Source organism: Rhinatrema bivittatum, chromosome 3 (genome assembly GCF_901001135.1).
Source record: "Rhinatrema bivittatum chromosome 3, aRhiBiv1.1, whole genome shotgun sequence".
In the NCBI taxonomy this organism is placed as follows: domain Eukaryota; kingdom Metazoa; phylum Chordata; class Amphibia; order Gymnophiona; family Rhinatrematidae; genus Rhinatrema; species Rhinatrema bivittatum.
Window position 1 is genome coordinate 351,713,429 of NC_042617.1, and position 12,929 is coordinate 351,726,357.

The 12,929-nt window shown below is 41.4% G+C and overlaps 1 protein-coding gene across 4 annotated transcripts in view; it reads left to right on the forward strand.

The window, feature by feature from the left end:
* EPHA7 (EPH receptor A7) overlaps positions 1-12,929 on the forward strand; it is a 410,651-nt gene that overhangs the window by 303,871 nt on the left and 93,851 nt on the right. For all 4 annotated transcript variants that reach the window (XM_029595405.1, XM_029595407.1, XM_029595403.1 and 1 more), the window contains exon 6: positions 12,280-12,404. In XM_029595405.1, the coding sequence (XP_029451265.1) occupies positions 12,280-12,404 (125 nt within the window). The remainder of the gene's footprint in view (positions 1-12,279; positions 12,405-12,929) is intronic.

Below are 12,929 nucleotides of genomic sequence, written 5' to 3' on the forward strand. Positions count from 1 at the left end.
TGTGACTTAAATTTGTTTATAGTCTGCTGTAATTCCTCTAGCAATGATGTGAAGAGGTCTGCAGAGATTTTCTGTATATATTCTTCTACTACTACTACAATCTCTGCCTTGATTTCTTCTGTGGTGATCTTAGTATAATCTATAATAAGAAACCTTAAATCTAAAGGACATTTGTTGAGAATTGCTGCCCACTTTGTGAGAAAATCTGTATTCTTTGTGAAAATCCAGTTCCTTATTAATTCAAAGGCCCCTAGGTGTCATTTGCTATTTGACATATTCAATTAAAGTTGACCCATGTAATTCAGCTCTGGCCTCACGTTTGTGCAACCTCATGAGTTCACTTAGTAAATCTGAATGGGTGTTGTCAAGAAGTCAGAAAACAAAGATGATTCCTGGACTATGAACTGGATTTATCAAAATGCACTATCGCATGCGATAGGGAAAGGGGCATGTTTTATGGTAAAAGGCAGTTTATTGCAAAGTGTTCTATCTTAGTGCTTTGCATAGGTATTAGTGCAAACTGTGATAACTTTTTTGCACTTTGTGATAAGTGCCAGAATTGCATTTCCTACATACAACCACTGGGGGGACCATTTTAAGCTTCTGGAGATCCGGCCTGGCTATCAGGGTCCTTCTGCAACCACTGGGAGAGAGACAGAGAGAGAGAATGCCTAGCCATAATGCCCTCATACTAGGTGGTTATTTATTCCTCTATCTGAGGCCTACCTTGTCACTCAAGGTGAGGTTTAGGTATTAGTGTAGGGGTTAGGGGCCACTTTGACATTCAAGGTGAGACGTATGAACAGAATAGTGCTCTCTTGTGAAGATTTGATGACCTTCGGAGTGAGGAAACGCACCCAAAGATGAGATTTGTGCAATGTACTCTCAACCTAGCTTGATGGACTCTCTACCCTATGGAACTCGCTGCCTCAAGATGTTAAACATGTCCTGAGTCTTTCCTGCTAGTATTTAAAACCTGTTAAAACTTGGCTGTCTCAACCAGTGTTCAGACTCTAGTCTGAAAGGGGCCCTCCTTGCAAGCTGTGCCCCCGGTTTCTAAAAAGACTATCTGACATGTTGCAGAACCACCTTCAGTCACTTTAACTGTCTTGATGTCATTATCGTTTTCAGTGCTATATTTCAGGTATTTAATTACTGTATCCCTGTGCTTGACATACCTTTATCTAATCGTACCTTGTTCAGATATTAACTCTGTCATATTGTCAAATGGATGTATTGAATTGTAGATCCAACTTGCTGTAACTCGCTTTGAGTGCCTTGTTTTTTACTTGCTTTTATAACTAAACGATGATGATGAATACATGATGATTATTATTCCTATAATGGTATCTACTGAGTTAAAAGTTATTCTTGCATGTAGCATTGATTCCTAGTTCTTGATGGGCCAAGAGCAGTCACATGAGGAATTATAGAGCTTAATTTTTCAGAGGTTGGCTTTGATGCATTTCAAGCTAAGACTGTGTATAAACTGTAAATTTTTATTTTTAATCAAAACTTTGAAATGGTGGTTACTTAGCATGACAGTGAAAAGCTCAATTTTTTGTAAGACTGTATGTAACAATACAAGTATTACCTTTTTGAGGCAAGTGTTTATTTGAAGTTTATTATGCTGCATCTCGGGAGATAATTTCTTCTTTGACTTTATCAGCATTTACTCTTTGGATTAATAAAGTTCAGTGTTCATCTTAGCAAAATTTATGGGAGCTTTGTTTCAGAATGGATTCCAACAAGGATCCTGTCTATTTTACTGGACCAAAGCATAGGTCAGGCTAGGAAATGTCCATCGCTCCCAGAAATTTGCATTTTCATTGTAAAGTGATTGTTTTATGGTTGAGAGTTTATAATTGCAATAATGACCTCAAGGTAAAGTATTTCCAGTTCATTAATGTTGTTCCCATGACTTAAGGACCTGTTTGAGAGGTCATTAGCAGCTAAGCTTAACCTTCTTTGTAGTAATTTTTTCTTAATTATAGAATCCCAGTTAATTAGTAGGTTATTCAAACAATTGAATCTGCAGATACTGTTGAAAAGTAATTAATACTTCAAGACATTTCATGCAAGAACGTGCATAGAGAGTGTAAATTTGAAAGGAACTTCACAGGTAAAACAGGATTTTATGTGCAGAAATGGCTTTTTACAAAATTTATCACCTAATATGCAGTTAAACTTACTTGTATGTCATGTTTGTGTAGAAGTTTATCAAGACTAAAAAGAAGGATTTCTGGGGGGAGAAGTTGGGGAGGGGGTTGGACTTATACACATAGGGCCGGATTTTAAAAGGGTTTCGCGCATAAGGTACGCGCGTAACCCTTTTAAAACCCCCCTGCGCGCACCGAGCCTATTTTGCATAGGCTTCCAGCGCGCGCAAAGCCCCGAGACGCACGTAAGTCCCGGGGCTTTCTTGGAGTGGGCGTGTCGGGGGTCGTGACGCGTTCGGCGCATCATCGGGGGCGTGTCGGGGGGTGTGACGCGGTCGGTGCGTCATCCAGGGGCAGTGCTGCGGGTGCGGTTTTGGTCCAGGGGCGTTCCGGGGGCGTGGCCGCGGCCTACGGACCAGCCCCCAGACCGAAACATGGCGCGCGGCAGCTGGTCTGGCGCGCGCAAAGTTACGCCTGCTTCGAGCAGGCGTAACTTGTGCGACAAAGGTGGGGGGGGGTTTAGATAGGACCGGGAGGTAGGTTAGGGAGGGGAAGGTGGGGGGAGGCGGAAGGAAAGTTCCCTCCGAGGCCGCTCGCGCGCAGGGCTCGGCGCGCGCAAGTTGCACAAATGTGCGCCCCCTTGCACGCGCCGACCCCGGATTTTATAAGATACTCGCGGCTACGCACGTATCTTATAAAATCTGGTGTACTTTTGTTCGCGCCTGGTGCGCGAACAAAACTACGCGCATGCGCTATGTTTTAAAATATACCCCATGCTGTTGGATTTTCAAAAGTATCAGGTCAATTTTCAAAGGAGTTTTGCGCATCAATGTAACATACTTTTGTAGAAATTTTCAAAAGACATTTAAGTGTGTAAAGTGCGAGTAAATCCTGTGGACAATTCAACAGCATATATTATAGCAATTTTCAAAAGCCCACTTACACGGGTAAAGTGCATTTACACATGTAAAACTCATTTTTAAGCGTGTAAATGCTTTTGAAAATCAGGCCTATGGTGTATTAAGCTTCATGAAAAATGTATGCACGTGTTTTAGCAGGCGCAACTTGTACAGGTAGATTTGGTGGCATAATTTTCAAAGTAAACATATGCGAAGGTCTGCTTTGAAGTCTGGTATAAACTTTGTTGACTTTTTTATGCATAACATTTCAATCCCCTAAATTGATGGGTGTGAAAGTTGCTAGTATTAGGCAGAATCATAAAATTGTCCTTTACTAATAACTCCAGTGTCTCCATGGACACTAATAGCTGAGGTCATGGGAAGTAAGAGTAATAATGGTTTAGCAAAACTCATGAGCCTTTTGGTTCTGTGTTCATTGGGCTTCTCTCTTTCTGTCTCCTTTCCTGAGAGAGTGGCTGGTGGAGCAAGGGTGGGCTTCTCAGGCCCTTAGGATTAGAGGGTAGACTTCTAAGTTATTCTAAAGGGATAGAGAAGAGGTCTCAAAGAAGAGTTAGTCCCAGACTCCTCGTCTGTCTGAGAGAGAGAACTCTTCAGTGTCTTGGAGAACAGGAATTTCTTTGTGGGAAGCAGAAGGAAGTTCGCTTTGCAGGAAGAAAGCCCCACAGAGCTGCTTTGTACAGGATAGTATCAGCTTAGGAGCTTCAGAAGAGAAAGAGGAGTGTCCAGTTTCCTACTGGAAAAGAGTCTGCAGTCAGTTTGCAAGTACCAGTGTGGATATGCCCAGGCAGGGTCCCTACTGCCAGGGACTGAAGATTTGTCAGTATGATTGTATCTATGATTTTCTTTTGCAAGTTTATTTCTGCAAAGAAGTTGCCCGTTTCAAAAGTGTTCACCTTTGTGATTTTTCATCTGCATTCAAATATTCAGTAAAATGATTTATGTTTGAACTGCCGACTTGTGCTGCATGTTTGGTTTTGTTTGTTTGTTTTTTACTGTAAGAAGCAGAAAACTGAGCCCAAGGTGCTTGAAAGCCTTTATGCTTCTCACCTGTTTAGAAAATAACCATGAGTCAGAAAATGACCCCAGCCCTGGCTGGACATGGGCTACACCTGGGGGTGGGAGTTCACCTTGATACTTTGTGTAATCACAATTTATACTTTTAGTCCCAACAAAGCCTAGCAAGAGTACTTCAGTAGCTCTGTTTGTATTGGCATGAAAATGGAATTAAAGACCCTGTATTCTGTTATCTTATAGTGCCCATATGCTACTTGCTGGCATGAAAGCAACTCTTGGCAATCTTGAAGTTTTACTTTACACTGTATCAATTTTTTTTTATTCCATTCCGAGGTTGCTTCCAAGTGGAAAATATTCTATTCCACACCAGTCACCATAATACAGATTATTAGGTACACTGTTACTCTTTGAAAGCCCAAAGATTGATCATCATTGCAGGGAAATAACTTTTTATCCTAGAAAAGATCTTGGTCCCTCAAACTGGATTAAAGACTGGAAGCATAGACAGATTTGGATTTTACCACTTATACATATGCAGAGAGCTTTAGTATTTAACAACTAATTTATAGAACATTTTTATTCATGGAGGGAATAACATTCAAACAGCCTTCCTAAATTAGACAGCAAAAATGCATGAAAATTATCACACCAAATCTACTTGCACAGAATTACATCTGTGATGTGCACAGAAAATTTTGGGGAAAATCTATGCAATAGGGGTAGATTTTATAACATACGCGCGCGGCCTGTTTGTGCGCACGCTACTCGGCGCGCGCACATGTACGCTTGATTTTATAACATGCGCGCGCATGTTATAAAATCCATGGTCGGCGCGTGCAATGGGGTGCACAATTGTGTACCTTGCGCACGCTGAGCCGCGCTGTCTTCCTCCATTCCCTCCCAGAAATTGGAGCGGCCTGGGAGGGAACTTCCCTTCCCCCTAGCCTGACCTTCCCACCCCTTCCCCTAACCTTCCCCCCTCCCCAGCCTTACTCTAACCCCCCCCCAAAAGGTTTTATCCTACCTTTTGCACTGCCCCGCCCATGCCACGCCCCTTGTAAAGCCCCAGGGCTTTACGTGCACCGCCAGGCCTTTTTAAAATAGGCCCGGTGTGCGTAACCTTTTGAAACTCCGGCCCATATTTTTGAAAATTCTAAATTAAGTACGTAAATCCAAAACCAACCCCAGCTCTGCCCCCAGGAATACCTCTGCCCAATCCAGGTAATGTTACACGCAATCAAGACATATGTGCTGACGTTTACCTGCATACTGTATCGGGCAGGCAATTTTGTTAATGGCCATCTCTGTAGGCAAATCAGTTTTATCCATGGCAATGCCTTTGATTACCCTCAAAATGTTTACAATAATAAGCATATGGATAGTATTTCTTTTGTAGCATGTATGAAGTATTTTGTGCTTCTCAGATCAAAAAGGTTAGTGAGGGCAATGTGTTTCCTCTGATGTACCACACTGTCTTAATTTTCTCTATAGCTGGCTCTGAAGCTGGTGATCAATTTAGACAATATACTTGCACGAAAGCTTTATCAGTAAAGGCCAAGGCAGTTATTGTTCTTTATTTATAGTTGGAATGCAGAAACCTAATCCATTTTTTTCTTGTGTTGAATAAAACAGTGTCAGTTTTGAAAAGGCGAAGGGACTGCACCGAATTTCTGGTTTTATATAGCAGAATATTTTGTGTCTTGGCACTTCTGTCCTGTCAGGAACACAGAGTAATTCATAGGCACATTTACAAAATGAGGGCTGTGTGCAGTGCAAAGAAGCATTGCATAGGGCCCAGTGCAAAAATTTGCACACTTAGCTATTTACCAGCTGGGTTGAAATTGATAACAAAATGCATCTGAACTCTTGTTTTCTCACATGGTGACCTGCAAACAGTGTTGCTGGCACTGTTTGCAGGTCACCATCTGCCTCTGCCACCATATAGATTATAGGTGGTAGCTAAATGTATGTTTTTGTTTTCCCCCACTGATTTCTATTAAAAACAAAACAGAAAGCCTACAAAACTACTTGTAGAACAGACTTTACACTTGTAAAAAGAAATAATTTGTACTGCTACTGTAAGTACTACTACTTTTTTATTTACAGTTTTTCAAAAGGTTTTTACATATATAACAAATAAAGAAAATCATATACTATACCTCTCATAAGGAATCAAGAAGAAATAGTAAAAATATTGCTAATCAAAGAAACTTACATCAGGCATATGTTCAATCCAGTCCACATTGCAGGGGGCTACAAATATGAAATAAAAACAACAGTAATAAAATAGCTGGCCATTTCTCCTCAGATATACCCAAAATCTCCTGGAGATATTTTTTTAAACAATTCCAATGCAGATGGTTAATCTGGTTATAGGAAAGTTTAAAAACCGAAGGTTCTTTGCCCTCAGTGGGGCAGATTTTAAAACTTATGGGGTAGATTTTCATAAAGTACACCCGTGCGTACTTTTGTTCGCACACCAGGCGCAAACAAGAGTGCGCCGGATTTTAATAGCTATGCGCATAGCTGCGCGTATCCTTTAAAATCCGGGGTCGGCGTGCGCAAGGCTGTGCAAAATCGGCAGCCTGCGCATGCCGAGCCGTGCAGCCTACCTCCGTTCCCTCTGAGGCCGCTCCGAAATCGGAGCAGCCTCAGAGGGAACTTTCCTTCCACCCCCCGCACCTTCCCCTCCCTTCCCCTACCTAACCCACCCCCCAGTCCTATCTAAATCCCCCCTACCTTTGTTTGAAGAGTTACGCCTGCCCGAGGCAGGCATAACTCGCGCGTGCCGGCTACGCGATTCCTCGGCCCGAGAGCAGTTTCGGAGGCCTCGGCCAAGCCCTCGAAACTCCCCCAGGCCGAAACCACGCTTGCGTCCCTGCCCCCGGATGATGCGCCCCCGACACGCCCCCCCCCCCCCCAGGAAAGCCCTGGGACATTCCTTCTCCTCCCCCCCCACTTAAGGCCTGTTTGAGAGCCAAGGCATTTTTGATTGACATCCCCTTTTTGGAGGAATAGTCTTTTTCCAGTGATTAGATTAGAACTAAACTATGTGAGTTTTGGAATAAATAAGGCCTTGAATTTTTTCTGATCTGTAATAAGTGGCATGGACTGTTTTTTTCCTTTTTAAGTTAGACTGGGATGCACTTGCCTGTTTGATTAATTTTTATTGTTTGGGTGTATAGGTTGGCTTCTGAGTTTGGGGAGATTGGTTGTTTGATATTTTGTAGGCTTGACATGGAATGTGGGCCAGGCATGGGCTGAGAAACACCACTCAGGTAGACAGAGGCCTGGATTTTGAAGTCAGAAAGTAACAAGAGCTCGAGTGAAACTGGATCCAGAGCTTTGCTGCAGGCCAGAAATTTGAATCAACATACAAAGCTGGAACAGGTACTAGTAGCAGGCTGGAATTTCAGGTCAGGAAACAAAGTCAGGAAACAGATCACAAGCAGCAGAAGAACTAATAAACATTGGAACTGGTAGAACTGCAGAAAGGAACTGGAAGACAAAGCTACAAGATTGAAGCAACATACTGGAACCAAAGTTTTGATACAAAAGGTCTGGAGAGCCAAGGTTTGGCAATTAGCAACTCCGATAGCAAGATGGCAAGCCAGCCTTTGTGTTGCTGCAAACAAATTCCTGTTCCTCTACCAATCCCTGCTACCGGGGACGGTAACTTTGAAAGAGCCGCTCGGCTTGCATCCAGAGCTGCGTTCATTTTATAACATAAGCACGTATAAGTGCGCATGTTATAAAAGGCTGACCGCGCATACGTGCGCGCACAATTTTATGTGGACGCGGGCATGTGTCCACAAATGCCGTCTCTACCGCGGAAGTGGGGGGAATTTTATAAGGTACGCACGCCGACGCCATACAGTGTTTTCCCAGTTCATTCCCAGTTCGCCCAGTTTAGGGATAGCAATTTCAAACCCCCTAATTTTATAGCCACCCTTCCCCCTGTTAGCCCCGACCCTTAAAGCTCCGCTGCCCTACCTACATTTTTTAATGTACTACTTACACATCCTCCATAGCAGAAGTAAATTTACGTGGCAGGGGACCCCAGCGGGAGCCAGTGTGCATAAGTATTTATGTGCACATCTCTTGGCCTTCCCTGGTATGCCCATGACCTGCCCAGACCACGCCCATGCCCCACCCCTTTTCTGAACTTTTGACTTGTGTACATGCCGGGAGATACATGCAAGATGTGCATGGCCATCTTCTAAAATCCATGTGGTATGTACCGGCCCCACTTGTGCGCGTAACTCCCGGCTTTGGTGCGCGTACAGCTTTTAAAATTTATCTTTAACAGTATGGCATGGGTAGCTACCTAAAGCAGTCTGTTCTGCTGCTTCCATCTGCATCAGGTCCCCCAGGTATTGCGAGTGTTAGGACTCCTGCCCTGAGCCTTGGGGCTTACCCAGCTTCCAGTCCTTGCCTGTGTTTCAGTATAACAGATACATATAAGAGGCAGTCCCTGCTGAATGGAGTTTCCAATCTAATCAGAACAGTGGAGATTTCAGGAAATGTATTTATTACAGTAAACATGGTTAAAATCAACAAGGCTATCACTGGGAAGAGCCAGGGTTTAAGATTTAAAAGTATTTGCAAAAAGAAGGTTTTTAAAGCGGGACTTAAAATGTGGCCAGAGAGGGTGCATAACGCACTAACTCAGGAAAGCTGTTCCAGACAATGGGAATCAGTGTTGTGACATGAGACAGGCATTACACAGTTGTGACAACTTTGGATTCCTCTTCTTCTACCCCAGTAATAATGGCCTGGAAGAACTTGGAAGTTTTTTAAATCTTAGAAATTAAGGAGGGGCAGGCCTGGCTAGTACCACCTGGATGGTGCACCACCAGGAAACAGTGGGCTGTGGACTGCAGAATGCAAAAGTGAAACCTCTGCAGTATTTGGCAAGAAAAAGTCACTGGCACCACGGTGGGACTGTGATCTTGACACTCAGAAATGGGAAGAAAGAGGATAATAAAAACAATTCATTTGGAGGAAGATAAATCATACAGCCGAGTTTTGAATTATTAGACTGTGTTGGGACTTGTGAGAAGAAGGTTGCAAAAAAAAAAAAAAAAAAGCTCCGTCTGTCTTAAGAAGCCACATATGTTTAGCCTTTAACTAATGGTGTCCTTAGAGAGGGGGGCGTCTTTCTCAATTTTTGATTGTCCATGACTTGCAAAAAAGAAAGAGAGAGAGATGATTCAGTGAGAGACTTGTGAGGAACAGGTTGTTTGCAGTAATCTAAACAGGAGATAAGAAAATGGATGAAGTTTACAGTAAGGCGAGTTATAAGCTGGGAAGATGACAAGTATTATCCACAGAGATAGAAAGAGAGGGCAGGGAAGCAATGAGTTTCGAAGGATGTTTTCAAACCGTAGAAAATATTTTAAATCTTTATGATCCTATCTGTCTTTGCTTTTCAAGAGCAGTAAATTTGGAAAAAAATTTGGAACACGAAGAGAGTTAAGCAGGCACAGCTTATTTTTGTAAATTGCATTGAGGAGCCTTCCTCTTGATCCAACTTGATTATGATAGTAAAGTCAACACACAGCATTAGAGATGCAGTAAGGTCAAAAATGCAAGCAGCATTAACGGTGTTAGCAACGGATTGTGAATGCTGCTGAATCTTTTGTTCCTATGTTATCCCTTTAACGCCATCGCAGAATCCAAATCTAAATGAGTCCCATTCAGTCCTTTTTCACCATTCTTCTCAAATGATTCTGCATTTGGCCGCAGTACTCACCCATGTTAACCTTACTGTAGGCCGCCCCCCCAAAAAAAAAAAAAAAAAACTTGAGTTCTGACTACTGCTCTGCTTCTCTCCTTCAGAGAGTAGGATAAAAACTACCCAGAATTTAAAAATTAACAGAGGAGGAATGAGGAATAAATACAAAAATATTGGTTAAAATGTACTGGCACACAAATCTTTACATCCTGGTTTGGTGTTTTGAGTATTTGCTAGGTTCTTATGGCGTGGATTGGCCACTGTTGGAAACAGGATGCTGGGCTTGATGGACCCTTGGTCTGACCCAGCATGGCAACTTCTTATATTCTTATGTAAAAATAATGCTTCTACTATTTATGTGAGCAAGAGAGCATTGGCCCTTTCCTGCTGTCACAAATTGTGCCGGTACTGACTATCATGTTCCAGCACTTCTCTCTCTTTTTGGGAAACTGTTCTATATTTTAGGAAGATTTCAGTTTATGGCACTTCTAACATGGCGTGCAAATTCTCAATCTTTGTATTTTTAAGTATGTTTAAAAATAGTTACTGTATGAATGATTGTGGATATTCTTATAACTATAAAAATGGTTCTATCACCAATCATGCATTGCATCCTGTAGCTATAAAGTTGCCAAATTCAAAATCTTTTTAGAACTCAAAGCATCTAAAGCATTTAAACTCCCCTAGTGTCTAACTAACTCAACCAACTATAGCTTTCTTAGACTCTTCTTAACCTATTTCCTATCATATTTAAAAGTACAATCGATGGGTGGAGACTTGACCTAGCCTTATTCAGTTTTATTTTTAATGTTTATTACACATCACTAGGGATGTGAATCATTTTTATAATGAATTGAAATATCGTACGATATTTCTTAATTCATTATATATCGGTTAAAAATTAGAAACAAACACTTTTTCCCGAATTTTCGTGAAAACCGTTTATTTTTGTTATTTTTTGTTACTTTTTGCTATTTTTTGTTAGTGCGTGCTAACATGAGTTAGCGCACATTAAGCCAAAAACCAATTTTTCACGAAAATAAAAAAGTCGATCCACGGGAAAACGACATTTTCCCACGGCCAGATGAACCCAAAAGCAGGAACGATTGGGCACCCAATTCACATCCCTACACATCACCGCTAGTTCGTTCTAGCCATTTCAACCATGGGCAACGTAAATAAACAAATAAATAATGCCACTGGAGCTGTGAAACAGCTGGCCAGATGTTTTAAGCACAGACACGATTTGGGCCCAGTTCATTCAGGTCTTTTCCACTGACACAAAATATACCCAGGAAGATACATGGAGAGATCATCTTGGTCATCTTGCTATCATTAGTCTCAAAACACTATCTTAGTTGCAACTCTGTGAGTTTCTTTCTTTTATTAAACTGCTATAGTTAAAGGATAACCATGTTTGAGATAAACTTGACTTCACTCTTGTTCTAGGTATGGTAATAATCTCGCAGCCTTGCCTCCAGTCCTCTCTCTCTGCCCACCCAGACCCCCACCCCCCAACACACACACTCCCCCATAGTAGAATATCTAGAGCTGCAGCAAAATTAATAGAAAAAAATGGCATGAGCTAAAATTGCAGAGATTCAATTTGGAAGATGACGTCTATAATTTAAAGCTGTCAGAGAATCAGTATGAACATTGGTAATATATCTGAACATCTAAAAAATCAGATTTAGCAATTTGTAAGCTTTTTATTGTAGTAGGTGATACATAATTTGATACATGAAACATAATGACCTCACTAAAATTCATTCAGTGTGTTCTGTTGCTGCTCATTGAAAAGGAGAAGACAACTAGTTAATCATCACAGAGCAAATTAGAGAAGAGTAAATTAGGTTTCTGCATTCCAAAGTCTCAACTACCAGAGCAGAATGGAAATACCCCAACTATTCAGTCAATCAGAAGGGTGCCTGCATTTTTCTTCTCTGTGTTGGCACATAAAGTGAGGGAGCTTACCAAATATGTCTGTGCCACATTTTGTGGAAATATGTAACAATATGGAATTAACTGAATTTGAAGGCATCAAAAACTTATGACTTTTTTTTTTAATGTTTGTTGACAAAGCGAAGGCAATAAAAATTGTGTATCTTAATTCATCACAGGAGATTAATCTGAAAACATAGTTTCCCAAGCTTAATTAGAATTCATTTGCGTAATTGTCATTCTGATCCCATCACTTCTAGTTTTGCACTAACATGAACAATGCCATCTTCTGCTGTTTGCACTTTAATTTAAATTCCTATTATGGCTTATGAACAGTAATAAGGTCTGGTTTGAATATTCATTAGTCTCTCAATTGTAGGATCTGGAAAGGTACTTTCTTTTACCTTAATGAAACTGGAACAGCATGAGACTGATCAGTTGTGACACTTTATTTGAAGCTTCCAGTGCATTTTCGCCCGTTGTTTATTGACGCATCTTGTCCAAACAGCTCCCTCGCAGGTTAGTGGAGTAATGAAGGAGAGAGTTCTGCAGCGGAGCGTCGGGCTTTCCTGGCAGGAGCCAGAGCATCCCAATGGAGTCATCACCGAATATGAAATCAAGTATTATGAGAAAGTAAGTGCTAAGAGCATCTGAAACCGATAAAAGTATGCTGTTTACATCATGTACTCCAGTAACCAAATGGAAGGGAGACATGAATGCTACAACAATTACAATAACCATTGTCTGACAGAATCGACTGAAATTCATAGGATGGCTTACTTGTATATGTTTTAATGATTCACTGCTTATTTTGCTCACGCGGTCTCTGCATTTATACTGTATACTGCACTGCAAAGCTAATAACACAATATTGAGAAGGGACAAAACAAAAGAAAACCTAGGCATTTTTCTAATAAGTGAAAAAATAATCATTTTCACTTGTTTGAATTTCTCCTGTTTGTTTTTTTCATAAATCTTTTCCCAAGTGCGTGCTTGCTTTTTGGATTTCCTGCAGCTATTCCAAGAGTGCCTTCTCTTTGAGTAAGATATCTGGCTGTAATACATAGAAGTGCCACAAACAGCCATCTGCTACTCCTCATCAAACAGTATTGGACCATATGTGTCCTGCAAGTGTTAGTGAGTTGCATCTTCTCTCTG